The sequence below is a fragment of the Aegilops tauschii genome, chromosome 5 (assembly GCF_002575655.3).
Source record: "Aegilops tauschii subsp. strangulata cultivar AL8/78 chromosome 5, Aet v6.0, whole genome shotgun sequence".
NCBI classification, from domain to species: domain Eukaryota; kingdom Viridiplantae; phylum Streptophyta; class Magnoliopsida; order Poales; family Poaceae; genus Aegilops; species Aegilops tauschii.
In genome coordinates this window covers 307174870-307191543 of record NC_053039.3, presented here as the reverse complement: position 1 = coordinate 307191543, position 16674 = coordinate 307174870, and the positions used below count along the sequence as shown (strand labels likewise).

At 45.9% G+C, this 16674-nt stretch overlaps 1 protein-coding gene across 2 annotated transcripts; it reads left to right on the top strand.

Moving 5' to 3' along the window:
* The first annotated feature begins 12247 nt into the window (after positions 1-12247).
* Positions 12248-15628, top strand: LOC109751131 (uncharacterized). 2 transcript variants are annotated; one of them, XM_073500264.1, is made up of 2 exons: positions 12248-14462; positions 14539-15628. In XM_073500264.1, the coding sequence occupies exon 1, from the start codon at positions 12494-12496 to the stop codon at positions 13418-13420; it is 927 nt and encodes a 308-aa protein (XP_073356365.1). In that variant the 5' UTR covers positions 12248-12493; the 3' UTR covers positions 13421-14462; positions 14539-15628. The 2 variants fall into 2 exon arrangements, with proteins under 2 accessions (XP_073356365.1, XP_020165623.1); XM_020310034.4 differs by having other exon boundaries at positions 14115-14462.
* The last annotated feature ends 1046 nt before the right edge of the window (positions 15629-16674 follow it).

Below are 16674 nucleotides of genomic sequence, written 5' to 3'. Positions count from 1 at the left end.
CTCAAATAAATAGAACAACCATTATTCTCGGATTTAAATGAGTAGCCATCTCGAATTAAACGAGATCCAGATACAATGTTCATGCTCAAAGCTGGCACTAAATAACAATTATTGAGGTTTAAAACTAATCCCGTGGGTAGATGCAAAGGTAGCGTGCCGACGGCGATCACATCGACCTTGGAACCATTCCCGATGCGAATCGTCACCTCGTCCTTCGCCAGTCTCCGTTTATTCCGTAGTTCCTGTTTTGAGTTACAAATATGAGCAACCGCACCGGTATCAAATACCCAGGAGCTACTTCGAGTACTGGTAAGGTACACATCAATTACATGTATATCACATATACCTTTGGTGTTGCCGGCCTTCTTCTTGTCCGCTAAGTATTTGGGGCAGTTCCGCTTCCAGTGACCACTTCCCTTGCAATAAAAGCACTCAGTCTCGGGCTTGGGTCCATTCTTTGACTTCTTCCCAGTAACTGGTTTACCGGGCGCGGCAACTCCCTTGCCGTTCTTCTTGAAGTTCTTCTTACCCTTGCCCTTCTTGAACTTCGTGGTTTTATTCACCATCAACACTTGATGTTCTTTTCTGATCTCTACCTCAGCTGATTTCAGCATTGAATATACCTCAGGAATGGTCTTTTCCATCCCCTGCATATTGAAGTTCATCACAAAGCTCTTGTAGCTTGGTGGAAGCGACTGGAGGATTCTGTCAATGACCGCGTCATCCGGGAGATTAACTCCCAGCTGAGACAAGCGGTTGTGTAACCCAGGCATTCTGAGTATGTGCTCACTAACAGAACTATTCTCCTCCATTTTACAGCTAAAGAACTTGTCGGAGACATCATATCTCTCGACCCGGGCATGAGCTTGGAAAACCAATTTCAGCTCCTCGAACATCTCATATGCTCCATGTTCCTCGAAACGCTTTTGGAGACCCGGTTCTAGGCTGTAAAGCATGCCGCACTGAACGAGGGAGTAATCATCAGCACGCTGCTGCCAAGCGTTCATAACGTCTTGGTTTTGTGGGATTGGTGCTTCACCTAGCGCTGCTTCTAGGACATAATCTTTCTTGGCTACTATGAGGATGATCCTCAGGTTCCGGACCCAGTCCGTATAGTTGCTGCCATCATCTTTCAGCTTGGTTTTCTCTAGGAACGCGTTGAAATTGAGGACAACGTTGGCCATTTGATCTACAAGACATAGTGTAAAGATTTTAGACTAAGTTCATGATAATTAAGTTCATCTAATCAAATTATTTAATGAACTCCCACTCAGATAGACATCCCTCTAGTCATCTAAGTGTTACATGATCTGATTTTAACTAGGCCGTGTCCGATCATCACGTGAGACGGACTAGTCAAGATCGGTGAACATCTCCATGTTGATCGTATCTTCTATACGACTCATGCTCGACCTTTCGGTCCTCCGTGTTCCGAGGCCATGTCTGTACATGCTAGGCTCGTCAAGTCAACCTAAGTGTATTGCGTGTGTTCCGAGGTCATGTCTGTACATGCTAGGCTCGTCAACACCCGTTGTATTCGAACGTTAGAATCTATCACACCCGATCATCACGTGGTGCTTTGAAACAACGAACCTTCGCAACGGTGCACAGTTAGGGTGAACACTTTCTTGAAATTATTATAAGGATCATCTTACTTACTACCGTCGTTCTAAGCAAATAAGATGCAAAAACATGATAAACATCACATGCAATCAAATAGTGACATGATATGGCCAATATCATTATGCTCCTTTGATCTCCATCTTCGGGGCACCGTGATCATCTTCGTCACCGGCATGACACCATGATCTCCATCATTGTGTCTTCATGAAGTCGTCACGCCAACGATTACTTCTACTTCTATGGCTAACGCGTTTAGCAACAAAGTAAAGTAAATTACATGGCGTTATTCAATGACACGCAGGTCATACAAAATAATAAAGACAACTCCTATGGCTCCTGCCGGTTGTCATACTCATCGACATGCAAGTCGTGATTCCTATTACAAGAATATGATCAATCTCATACATCACATATATCATTCATCACATCTTCTGGCCATATCACATCACATAGCACTTGCTGCAAAAACAAGTTAGACGTCCTCTAATTGTTGTTGCAAGTTTTTACGTGGTTTGTAGGTTTCTAGCAAGAACGTTTTCTTACCTACGTATGACCACAACGTGATTTGCCAATTTCTATTTACCCTTCATAAGGACCCTTTTCATCGAATCCGTTCCGACTAAAGTAGGAGAGACAGACACCCGCTAGCCACCTTATGCAACTAGTGCATGTCAGTCGGTGGAACCTGTCTCACGTAAGCGTACGTGTAAGGTCGGTCCGGGCCGCTTCATCCTACAATGCCGCCGAAACAAGAAACGACTAGTAGCGGCAAGAAGAATTGGCAACATCAACGCCCACAACTGCTTTGTGTTCTACTCGTGCATAGTAACTACGCATAGGCCTGGCTCATGATGCCACTGTTGGGAATCGTAGCATAATTTTAAAATTTTCCTACGCTCACCAAGATGCATCTATGGAGTATACTAGCAACGAGGGGAAAGGAGTGCATCTACATACCCTTGTAGATCGCGAGCGGAAGCGTTCCAATGAACGTGGATGACGGAGTCGTACTCGCCGTGATCCAAATCACCGATGACCGAGTGCCGAACGGACGGCACCTCCGCGTTCAACACACGTACGGTGCAGCGACGTCTCCTCCTTCTTGATCCAGCAAGGGGGAAGGAGAGGTTGATGGAGATCCAGCAGCACGACGGCGTGGTGGTGGATGCAGCGGGATGCCGGCAGGGCTTCGTCGAGCTTATACAAGAGAGAGAGGTGTTGCAGGGGAGGAGGGAGGCGCCCAAGGCTGTGTTGCTACTGCCCTCCCTCCCCCCCCTTATATAGGCCCCCCTGGGAGGGGGGGCGCCATCCAGGGATCCCATCTAGGGTGGGGGCGGCGGCCAAGGGGGGTGCCTTGCCCCCCAAGGCAAGTGGGAAGCCCCCCCCCCCCACCCTAGGGTTTGCAACCCTAGGCGCATGGGGGGAGGCCCATGGGGGGGCGCCCAGCCCACTAGGGGCTGGTTCCCTTCCCACTTCAGCCCATGGGGCCCTCCGGGATAGGTGGCCCCACCCGGTGGACCCCCGGGACCCTTCCGGTGGTCCCGGTACAATACCGGTAACCCCCGAAACTTTCCCGGTGGCCGAAACTTGACTTACTATATATAATTCTTCACCTCCGGACCATTCCGGAACTCCTCGTGACGTCCGGGATCTCATCCGGGACTCCGAACAACTTTCGGGTTTCCGCATACACATATCTCTACAACCCTAGCATCACCGAACCTTAAGTGTGTAGACCCTACGGGTTCGGGAGACATGCAGACATGACCGAGACGCCTCTCCGGTCAATAACCAACAGCGGGATCTGGATACCCATGTTGGCTCCCACATGTTCCACGATGATCTCGTCGGATGAACCACGGTGTCGAGGATTCAATCAATCCCGTATACAATTCCCTTTGTCAATCGGTATATTACTTGCCCGAGATTCGATCGTCGGTATCCCAATACCTTGTTCAATCTCGTTACCAGCAAGTCTCTTTACTCGTACTGCAATGCATGATCCCGTGACTAACGCCTTAGTCACATTGAGCTCATTATGATGATGCATTACCGAGTGGGCCCAGAGATACCTCTCCGTCACACGGAGTGACAAATCCCAGTCTCGATCCGTGCCAACCCAACAGACACTTTCGGAGATACCCGTAGTGCACCTTTATAGTCACCCAGTTACGTTGTGACGTTTTGCACACCCAAAGCACTCCTACGGTATCCGGGAGTTGCACGATCTCATGGTCTAAGGAAAAGATACTTGACATTGGAAAAGCTCTAGCAAACGAAACTACACGATCTTTTATGCTATGCTTAGGATTGGGTCTTGTCCATCACATCATTCTCTAATGATGTGATCCTGTTATCAATGACATCCAATGTCCATAGTCAGGAAACCATGACTATCTGTTGATCAACGAGCTAGTCAACTAGAGGCTTACTAGGGACACGTTGTGGTCTATGTATTCACACATGTATTACGATTTCCGGACAATACAATTATAGCATAAATAATAGACGATTACCATGAACAAAGAAATATAATAATAACCATTTATTATTGCCTCTAGAGCATATTTCCAACAAATAGTTTGCGAGACGACAACGATGCTACGATGGAGATCAAGGTGTCACGCCGGTGACGATGGTGATCATGACGGTGCTACGGAGATGGAGATCACAAGCACAAGATGATGATGGCCATATCATATCACTTATACTGATTGCATGTGATGTTTATCTTTTATGCATCTTATTTTGCTTAGATCGACGGTAGCATTATAAGATGATCTCTCACTAAATTTCAAGGTATAAGTGTTCTCCCTGAGTATGCACCGTTGCGAAAGTTCTTCGTGCTGAGACACCACATGATGATCGGGTGTGATAAGCTCTACGTTCAAATACAACGGGTGCAAAACAGTTGCACACGCGGAATACTCAGGTTAAACTTGACGAGCCTAGCATATGCAGATATGGCCTCGGAACACTGAGACCGAAAGGTCGAGCGTGAATCATATAGTAGATATGATCAACATAGTGATGTTCACCATTGAAAACTACTCCATCTCACGTGATGATCGGACATGGTTTAGTTGATATGGATCACGTGATCACTTAGATGATTAGAGGGATGTCTATCTAAGTGGGAGTTCTTAAGTAATATGATTAATTTCACTTTAATTTATCATGAACTTAGTCCTGGTAGTATTAGCATATCTATGTTGTAGATCAATAGCTCGCATTTAGCTCCCCGGTTTTATTTTTGATATGTTCCTAGAGAAAACTAAGTTGAAAGATGTTAGTAGCAATGATGCGGATTGGATCCGTGATCTGAGGATTATCCTCATTGTTGCACAGAAGAATTATGTCCTTGATGCACCGCTAGATGACAGACCTATTGCAGGAGCAGATACAGACGTTATGAACATTTGACAAAGCTCGGTATGATGACTACTTGATAGTTTAGTGCACCATGCTTTACGGCTTAGAACCGGGACTTCAAAAATGTTTTGAACACCATGGAGCATATAAGATGTTCCAAGAGTTGAAATTGGTATTTCATACTCATGCCCGTGTCGAGAGGTATGAGACCTCTGACAGTACTTTGCCTACAAAATGGAGGAGAATGGCTCAACCAGTGAGCATGTGCTCAGATTGTCTGGGTACTACAATTGCTTGAATCAAGTGAGAGTTAATCTTCCAGATAAGATAGTAATTGACAAAGTTCTCTAGTCACTATCACCGAGTTACTAGAACTTCGTGATGAACTATAATATGCAAGGGATGACGAAAGTAATTCCCGAGCTCTTCGCGATGTTGAAATTGGCGAAGATAGAAATCAAGAAAAACATCAAGTGTTGATGGTTGACAAAATCACTAGTTTCAAGAAAAAGGGAAAAGGGAAGAAGGGGAACTTCAAGAAGAACGGCAAGCAAGTTGATGCTCAAGTGAAGAAGCCCAAGTCTGGACCTAAGCCTGAGACTAAGTGCTTTTACTGCAAAGGGACTGGTCGCTGGAAGCGGAACTGCCCCAAGTATTTGGCGGATAAGAAGGATGGCAAAGTGAACAAAGCTATATTTGATATACATGTTATTGATGTGTACTTTACTAGTGTTTATAGCAACCCCACGGTATCTGATACTGATTCAGTAGCTAAGAGTAGTAACTCGAAACGGGAGTTGCAGAATGAACAGAGACTAGTTAAGGGTGAAGTGACGATGTGTGTTGGAAGTGGTTCCAAGATTGATATGATCATCATCGCACACTCCCTATACTTTCGGGATTAGTGTTGAACCTAAATAAATGTTATTTGGTGATTACGTTGAGCATGAATTATGATTTGATCATGTTTATTGCAATATGGTTATTCATTTAAAGTCAGAGAATAATTGTTGTTCTGTTTACATGAATAAAACCTTCGATGGTCATACACCCAATGAAAATAATTTGTTGGATCTCGATCGTAGTGATACACATATTCATAATATTGAAGCCAAAAGATGCAAAGTTAATAATGATAGTGCAACTTATTTGTGGCAATGCCGTTTAGGTCATATTGGTGTAAAGCGCGTGAAGAAACTCCATGCGGATGGACTTTTGGAATCACTTGATTATGAATCATTTGATGCTTGCGAACCATGCCTCATGGGCAAGATGACTAAGACTCCGTTCTCCGGAACAATGGAGCGAGCAACTGACTTATTGGAAATAATACATACTGATGTATGCAGTTCGATGAGTGTTGAGGCTCGCGGCGGGTATCGTTATTTTCTGACCTTCACAGATGATTTGAGCAGATATGGGTATATCTACTTGATGAAACATAAGTCTGAAACATTTGAAAAGTTTAAAGAATTTCAGAGTGAAGTGGAAAATCATCGTGACAAGAAAATAAAGTTTCTACGATCTGATCGTGGAGACGAATATTTGAGTTACGAGTTTGGTCTTCAATGAAAACAATGTGGAATAGTTTCACAAATTTGTGCCACCTGGAACACCATAGCATAATGGTGTGTCCGAACGTCATAAACGTACTTTATTGGATATAGTGCAATCTATGATGTTTCTTACCGATTTACCACTATCGTTTTAGGGTTATGCATTAGAGACGGCTACATTCACGTTAAAAAGAGCACCATCTAAATCCGTTGAGACGACACCATATGAAATGTGGTTTAGCAAGAAACCTAAGCTGTCATTTCTTAAAGTTTGGGGTTGCAATGCTTATGTGAAAGAGTTTCAACCTGGTAAGCTCGAACCCAAATCGGAGAACTGCGTCTTCATAGGATACCCAAAAGAAAATGTTGGGTACACCTTCTATCACAGATCCGAAGGCAAGTTCTTTGTTGCTAAGAATGGATTATTTCTAGAGAAGGAGTTTCTCTCGAAAGAAGTGAGTGGGAGGAAAGTAGAACTTGATGAGGTAATTGTACCTGCTCCCGAATTGGAAAGTAGTTCATCACAGAAATCTGTTCCTGTGACTCCTACACCAATTAGTGAGGAAGCTAAAGATCAAGTTACTACCAAACCTCGTAGGTCAACCAGAGTAAGATCCGCACCAGAGTGGTACGGTAATCCGGTTCTGGAGGTCACGTTACTTGACCATGACGAACCTACGAACTATGAGGAAGCGATGATGAGCCCAGATTCCGCGAAATGGCTTGAGGCAATGAAATCTGAGATAGGATCCATGTATGAGAACAAAGTGTGGACTTTGGTTGACTTGCCCGATGATCGGCAAGCCATTGAGAATAAATGGATCTTCAAGAGGAAGACGGACACTGATAGTAGTGTTACTATCTACAAAGCTCGAATTGTCGCAAAAATGTTTTTGACAAGTTCAAGGTGTTGACTACAATGAGATTTTCTCACTTGTATCGATGCTTAAAAGTCTGTCCGAATCATGTTAGCAATTGCCGCATTTTATGAAATTTGGCGAATGGATGTTAAACCTATTGTGTACCAGACCTATTGTGTACCTCACCATAAGTTTGGCAAGAGGATACAATAGTGATCTAGGAGTAGATCACTGGACAGCGGTCAAAAATAATCCTTAGTGGAATAAGGATATATTTCTCGGTTATGGAGGTGATAAAGAGTTCATCGTAAAGAGTTACGTCAATGCAAGCTTTTACACCGATCCGGATGACTCTGAGTCTCAATCTGGATACATATTGAAAGTGGGAGCAATTAGCTAAGAGTAGCTCCATGCAGAGCATTGTAGACATAGAAATTTGCAAAATACTTACGGATCTGAATGTGGCAGACCCGTAGACTAAAATTTCTCTCATAAGCAAAACATGATCATACCTTATTACTCTTGGGTGTTAATCACATAAGCAATGTGAACTAGATTATTGACTCTAGTAAACCCTTTGAGTGTTTGTCACATGGCGATGTGAACTGTAAGTGTTTAATCACATAAGCAATGTGAACTAGATTATTGAAATCTGGTAAACCCTTTGAGTGTTGGTCACATGGCGATGTAAACTATTGGTGTTAAATCACATGGCGATGTGAACTAGATTATTGACTCTAGTGCAAGTGAGAGACTGAAGGAAATATGCCCTAGAGGCAATAATAAAGTTGTTATTTATATTTCCTTATATCATGATAAATGTTTATTATTCATGCTAGAATTGTATTAACGGAAACATGATACATGTGTGAATACATAGACAAACAGAGTGTCACTAGTATGCCTCTACTAGACTAGCTCGTTGATCAAAGATGGTTATGTTTCCTAGCCATAGACATGAGTTGTCACTTGATTACCGGGATCACATCATTAGGAGAATGATGTGATTGACTTACCCATTCCGTTAGCTTAGCACTTGATCGTTTAGTATGTTTCTATTGGTTTCTTCATGACTTATACATGTTCCTATGACTATGAGATTATGCAACTCCCGTTTACCGGAGGAACACTTTGTGTGCTATCAAACGTCACAACGTAACTGGGTGATTATAAAGGTGCTCTACAGGTGTCTCCGAAGGTACTTGTTGGGTTGGCGTATTTCGAGATTAGGATTTGTCACTCCGATTGTCGGAGAGGTATCTCTGGGCCCACTCGGTAATGCACATCACTATAAGCCTTGCAAGCATTGTAACTAATGAGTTAGTTGCGGGATGATGTATTACGGAACGAGTAAAGAGACTTGCCGGTAACGAGATTGAACTAGGTATTGAGATACCGACGATCGAATCTCGGGCAAGTAACATACCGATGACAAAGGGAACAACGTATGTTGTTATGCGGTTTGACCGATAAAGATCTTCGTAGAATATGTAGGAGCCAATATGAGCATCCAGGTTCCGCTATTGGTTATTGACCAGAGACATGTCTCGGTCATGTCTACATAGTTCTCGAACTCGTAGGGTCCGCACGCTTAAAGTTCGGTGACGATTGTATTATGAGTTTTTGTGTTTTGATGTACCGAAGGTAGTTCGGAGTCCCAGATGTGATCACGGACATGACGAGGAGTCTCGAAATGGTCGAGACGTAAAGATCAATATATTGGACGACTATGTTCGGACACCGGAATGGTTTCGGGGAGTTTCGGACATATACCGGAGTACCGGGGGGTTACCGGAACCCCCGGGGGAGTTTAATGGGCCAAGATGGGCCTTAGTGGAGAAGAGGAGGGGCGGCTAGGGCAGGCCGCGCACCCCCTCTCCCTCTAGTCCGAATTGGACAAGGGGGGGGGGGGCGGCGCCCCCCTTTCCATCCTCCTCTCTCCTTCCCTTCCTTTCCCCCTCCTACTCCAACTAGGAAAAGAGGGAGTCCTACTCCCGGTGGGAGTAGGACTCCTCCCTGGCGCGCCCTCCTCCTGGCCGGCCGCCTCCTCCCCCTGGTCCTTTATATACGGGGGCAGGGGGCACCTCTAGACACACAAGTTGATCTGTTGATCTGTTCCAGTCGTATGCGGTGCCCCCCTCCACCATATTCCACCTTGGTCATATCGTAGCGGTGCTTAGGTGAAGCCCTGCGTCGGTAGCAACATCATCACCGTCATCACGCCGTCGTGCTGCCAGAACTCTCCCGTGAAGCTCTGCTGGATCGGAGTTCGCGGGACGTCATCGAGCTGAACGTGTGCTGAACTCGGTGGTGCCGTACGTTCGGTACTTGGATCGGTCGAATCATGAAGACGTACGACTACATCAACCGCGTTGTGCTAACGCTTCCGCTTTCGGTCTACGAGGGTACGTGGGCAACACTCTGCCCTCTCGTTGCTATGCATCACCATGATCCTGTGTGTGCGTAGGAAAATTTTGAAATTACTACGTCCCCAACACTATTAACACAAATATGCAAGGAGGATATTAAATGCTAATATCAAACGATCTATTGCATGCTAGGGTTCATCTGTATCCCCGAGAACTAGGGGAATTACTCACACATGGAGCTGACAAACATCATAGAGTCGGTGATGGCAAGCATGAATGGATTAAACACGTAAAACAAGTTGATCCACTAGGGTTCATGAGGTTACAACGAGGTGGGTGTGGATGATGATGATAGTGGTGATGATGTTGTAGCGCCCCTTGTGCTTGGTGGTGAAGACGACGATCTCCCCCTCTGCCGGTTCCCCCTCCGGATCACTTCGAAGGCTAGGGTTCCTCCTTCTGGACGAGTTTCTTATGTCTCCTCGTGTCTGATCTCCAATCCGATTCCACGGGGTGGAAATAATCGACGACGCGGTTCCCCATGCGCCTCATACGGCTGCCCATACGAGCGAGCACGCTCATATGGTTGGCCATCTTTTGCTCTGGAGACGCCGCCGACGCCTCTCCTCGGGTCCCCTTGCTTTATTCTTTTATGGTAGATGATTATCACATTAAATAACATGGTTCCACCATAATCCCCTGTGACCCCTTCCATATGCATTTACTTGTTCCAAAAGTATTTCCTAAGAAATTATGACAAAAAGGGGTGCGCGAACGTGGTAAATCTCCACAAAGACTATCATGTAGGCACAAAATGACCACAAAAATTAACATGTACTCCCTCTGTAAACTAATATAAGAGCATTTAGATAACTAAAATAGTGATCTAAATGCTCTTATATTAGTTTACGGAGGGAGTAATTTGGACTCAACATGTTAGCAAACGGGGCACGGGGGCAAAGTATTAGTCCATCAACGTCAAATGGCCCCGAGCCGTGTTTCAATTGAGCACTCGATAACCCTTGATCGATCCCTTCAAGTTAAGAACATGCTCTCCCACACGTTCCGCATCTTCAAGGACCGCCTGCATAATCGTTGTTTCATCCGTGTAGTCCTCCTCGTTGGACGAGTCATCGGAGACTCAACGTAGTGCTCGCATATGTACTCCATGTCCGAATCCATTACTTCAAATAAATGACAAAAAAATTAGCATGGGCATTTCACCAAACACTTGGCGGGTATGCTGACTACCGTAGGGGCGGAAGGTACCTATGCGGCGGACGGACGAGAGGTGTGGACCGACGGCTTGGCGGGTGGCCAGGATGGTAGAGCGTCAGCGTCGACTAGAGAGAAAATGGATGCAGAGAAAGAGGGAAGGATGGCGAAGCGGGGTTTTGGGTGGGTTTTTTGGTGGCCGAGGGTGTCGGAGTACTACATGGATGATGTCAGAACTCCCGCAAAGCCCCCTAGCTTGCTTTTGGTTTGCAGGAAAACGGACGTCCAGACTGGTCCATGGATCGATGCAGGACACAGTTGGATGTTGACTGCGCGCAGCCAAGAATTGAACCGGTGACCTCTCTGTCGATAGCCAGCTCCACAAACCACTACGCCACCATCCTGACTCGTGAATACAAACCTCCTTTCCTTCTTTTTATACATACAGGAAATGCCCTTTATGTTTTCTGTGTTTTTTCCTTTCTTTTTTTGTTTCCTGTTTTCTTTTTTATTAAATGCGTGAAATGTTTACAAATAGACGATATTTCTTTTCTAATTTGTGAACTTTTTCGTTAAATCAATGAACTTTTTGTCAATTTCGATGAACTTTTTCAGACCCGATTAACTTTTTTTTGAAAATGAATGAACTCTTTAACATTTTGATGAACTTATTTTAAAAATCGATGAACATTCTTCAAATTTGATGAACTTTTTTTAAAATTGATGAACTTTTTTCAAATTCGATGAACTTATTTTAAAATTCAGTGATTTTTTTTCAAATTCGATGAACTTTCTTCAAATTTGATGATTTTTTTAAAATTAAATAACTTTTTTCGAACTCAATGAACTTTTTTTCAAATTAGATGAACTTATTTTTAAATTGGATGAACTTTTTTCGGTTTTGTGAACTGTTTTCAAAATGGTGATTTTTTTAGAAAAATGATGAACTTTTTTTTGTTTTTTGTGAACTTTTTTTTTTACATTGATGATTTTTTTCAAAATCATTGACCTTTTGTTTAATAGGGCAACGTTTTTCTGCATGTTCACGTACTTTTTACGAAATCTGTGATGTATGAGCAGCCATGATAGTTTTTAAACTGCTAGCGCTGAATTTTGCCACTTGCGACCAAACGCCCTAGTGGTTGGCCGACTACCTGCAGGTTGTGTTGTCAGCGACCTGGGCCTCGCTGGGCCTCAGGCACTACCCAGCCCACGAAGAAGACGCACTACATATACAGGGGAAGGCCTCCACGAGCAATTTGGCTTGGACCGGAACGGACCGGCGGCTTCGGCCGAGACTCTCTCTCTCGCTAGGATAGCTCCTGTTCATCGTCTCCTTCCTCTGATCCCCTTCTTCCTGATAATCCTCTGTAATTCATGCTTGTAATTGATGAATCAGTGATGAATCGAGAGGGATAGTGGTTTGATCCTCACAATTGGCATCAGAGCCGTTCGATTCTGCTCCAAAAATCCACCCAAAATTTTCCCAATCCACTCCATGGACTCACGGCGGCGCGCGGAGCTCCTGGCGACCCTCTCGCCGGAGGGTTTGGCGACGTATGAGGTTCTGAAGGCTCAGCTCGCTCGTGATCTGGACCGAAACTTCGCCGCCTCCAAGGCGAGGCGAGAGAAGTCCGTGGAGACGGCGTTCGCCGACCTCCACACCAAGCTGGACCGGACTATCGACGACCTCCGCTGGAAGGTGCGCGGCGATGACGGCCGTAGGAGTGCCCCTACAGCAGTGGCGTTGGCTTCATCGACGATGAGGTCGGCCGCGTTTCCGCCTGTCCCGCGCGGCAGCGGCGCAACGGTCGCGGACATCTCCACACCAGCCACGATCTCCGCTCCATCGGCGCACACGGCAACATCTACGTGCGCCCCCATGTTGGCGGCGTTGGACTCTACTTCGCCCCGAGTCCTGGCTGTGACCGCAACCCCCCCGATGGCACCTGCTGCAAGCATTGACCTTAACCTCAAGCGCGACATCGACCACCTCGTCGGCGGCTCCACGACACCAACATCGAATCCTTCGGCTGTCATCACTGCGGCGACCGCGACACATCTGCGCAGCACCTCGTCCACGGCCAATTGGGTCGCGGCCTCCGTGGGCGCAGCGACGGCGTCGATCCCGCCCACCATGTGCTCGACCGAGTGCCCTGGTGAAGAAAACAGTGAAACAAGGACCACGCCCACTTCTACAATAGCGCCACCGGCATCCTCGACCAGTGCTATTCCTGCTACGTGTGAGGTGAGCATAGAGGTCAATTCCATGGCTCTGATGAATATAACCAGTTCGTCTCCAATCCTCACAAAGGTCACAACCACCCAAGCATTGTCGCCTACCAAGTGTTCGACAGAAGGCCTGAACGGCGAGAGCAGTGTGGCTTGTCTCAAGTATTTAGTCAGTTCACATCACCAGTTGTAGCAGGACGTGTGGCTCGCCGAGTTCAAAACTGAATTGAAGAAGAGCCGTGAGGAATTGTTGGCAGCGAGAAAGGAGATGAACTCAGTATCCTTGCTCACAATCAGGTTCCTGTTTCAGTGTGTTCCAGGTTATGGGCTATTAACATTATCATGGGATCCAGGACAGCTCGCAGTTGATTCGGCTGCAACTATTTGCGATCAAGGTATCCGTGCCATTTGTCACCAGCAACTTTCGGTCCATAATAGGTTACAGATTGCATGGTCATTTGTTTCGAAATTCTCTTGTGTTGGATCAAGGAGGACTGCTGCCAGCTTCTTATTCGATTCAGCTGGTGGTTTGGCAGTTGTTGTATTCAGTACACGGTGCTCGGTTCTTGCATATTGTGTTGCCAATATAGTACCATTTTCTGATCCAGTTGAGTCAGATTCTACTCCACAAATAATTGAGATGAGGCTTGCTACTCGCACCTTTAGTCACAAGACAGCACCAGCAGTCTCAAAGCAGAAGGAAGTGTGGCATGAATCTCAGATGAAGTGTTGTTTCAACGAGTTGTCTGCAATCCTGAATCCTGATGGTTGCCTGCATGACAATAGCACACAACTGTACATCATCACTGATATTGCTAGTAGCGGTTCACCACTGTCGAGCAAGGTTATCACACTGCATCAATTTCAGTCTATTGGATGCTTGGCATCACCATGGGACCATGGTCAACATGCAACTATTGCTCACGAGCGCAAGGTTTCTTGGTCTAGTTCTATGTTTCTACAGGATGGGAAGTTTCAGAATGTTATGGCCGTCACGGTCGAACTCAAGCCTTGGCCCTCTTGGAGGTTGTCCTTATTGGGTGATCTGGAGTTGAGCAAATTATTTATGGTCCTTCACATTCCTTCGGCAGTTTCAAGCAATATTCCTGAATGTTTGATCGCATCACCAAGGTCGCAGTCAGTGCCACTACTGCCATTGCTTGAGGAAGCTCTTGTAATCCATTGGAAAATTTCATGGCCAGTTCATTTTTCAGTCAGTGCCACTACTGTCAATGGTAACATGACTGAACCTATCTACTTCACTTGGGTTCCCAAAGAGTTAATTCCTTCTGGACTTGATCCTTCGTGCAGCAACTTGTCTTTCGGTGCTAACTACTTTGAGAAGCTTGGAATTCCAAGACACTTAATTAGATTAATATCTTGGGGCATCCAACGACTGCAAGAATTGTTGAACTACACTACATTATCTGAGGAATTCCTTGTCAGTTTTGTTGTGCCCATCTACTGGCCTGATACCGCTCTTATGCTATATGGGTTTGAGCTGCGGCAATGGAAGATTGCTTACTCTTTTAGTGATGCATTATCAGATTCAGCACGCGTTCAGTGGAAAATGGCTTGGTCACTCTGCTATGCATGTTCTGTTATTGGCAATGGCAACATCTCGAGGCGAAGCATATATGATTATGGAACAAAATTGAGAAAAGGCAAAGATTGTTTGCTGCTCATTAATGATCTATCCCTGTCGGCTGGGATATTGTTTGCACTGGAGTATGCTGAATTTCAAGCAGCCTTGATAGCTAATTGTGTTGTTATCAGATCGCTCGGTGTTGCCACAACCAATGGGTTCTTACATGTTCCTGCAGCTGATTGTGATGCCCTGTTCAATTCCGAGGAGAAGCTGTATCAGTGCATCATCCAAATGCTACAGCTGCAATGGGACCCAGGTGATTGCTTTGTTTCAGTTTGGCGACATGAAAATCTTGCAAGCACACATGATGTCTGCCCCGGGCTTGGTATTACCACTCTTCAAGTGACATGGGATCCCGGAGGTTCGGCACAATATCAGTTTGTGGACCAGGCTGAAGACTGGGTTCTAGATGTTTTGCGAGTTCCATGGGATCCCGACGGCACTTTACAACATCGACTTGAGGGCAAGTCGAATCTTATGGGGGAGGGATTGTTAGCGACCTGGGCCTCGCTGGGCCTCAGGCACTACCCAGCCCACGAAGGAGATGCACTACATATACAGGGGAAGGCCTCCACGAGCAACTTGGCTTGGACCGGAACGGATCGGCGGCTTCGGCCGAGACTCTCTCTCTCGCTAGGATAGCTCCTGTTCATCGTCTCCCCCTAATCCCCTTCTTCTTGATAATCCTCTGTAATTCATGCTTGTAATTGATGAATCAGTGATGAATCGAGAGGGACAGTAGTTTGATCCTCACATGTGTACGTCGCGAGTTTGATACGCCGAGGAAGCATAATGTTTTTTTTGTTCTTTTCACGCATTTTTGTACCATATCTTTCCCGAAACAGTCGCACGAAAGGTTCGGGAATGGGCCTGCTTCCAAAACGGCCCAACCAAAGAATGTGCAGGCGCCAACTAGCCTAATGGGCGCTGAAGGCGCCGACTAGGGGTTCCTGTTTTTTTCTATAGAATCCTCACCCTTTTATAAAAGGGTCGACACAGCCCGTCCCGTGCCAGGCCCTTTTACGGCCGGGCTAGGCCCTTTTACGGCCGGGCCATGTGGTGCTGGGCTGGCCCATATGGGCAGGTCTGCTCAACACGCAGCACAGAAACATGAGCATTGTGGACAATTGTCAGCTATGTGGCAACATTGACTCGTGGAGACACTCTTTAATTGAATGCTCTATGGCACGGTGTGTATGGGCCCTAGCAGATGAAATCATGGTTGAAACCATGATGGAAATAGTGGAACCGAGTGCTAAGCACTGGTTATTTCAGATGCAAAGTTCATTATCACATGCCCAATTCGTGGAAGCATCTGTGACTCTATGGGCGATTTGGACGGCAAGAAGAAAGGCCATTCACGAGGAAATTTTTCAGAGCCCACTAGCAACGCATGCATTCGTTCAGCGTTTTATCCAGGAGCTCAAGAGTATAGAAGTCTTTTACAAAAACAGCATCGTCATCCAGTACGAGGCGAACCTCTATCCCGATTGGTGCATGGCAACCTCCGCCTGAGGGTCACGCGAAGATTATGGTGAAGGGGAGCATCGACCAGGAGCAAGTGAAAGGGGCGGCAGCTGCAGTATGTTGAGATTATCTGGGACATTATATGGGCTCCTCTTCGCTGGTCATCTCCGGGAATGTTGATCTAAATATACTGGAAGCAGTAGCGTGTCGGGAAGCGTTGGCCTTAGCTCAAGACTTACAGGTGCAGAAGGTGGTGGTGACTTCGGGTCGAGTTTACCTGTCGGTGATCAAAGAAATTTCTCTCACAAGCTCTTTTTTTATAGCTGTAGCAT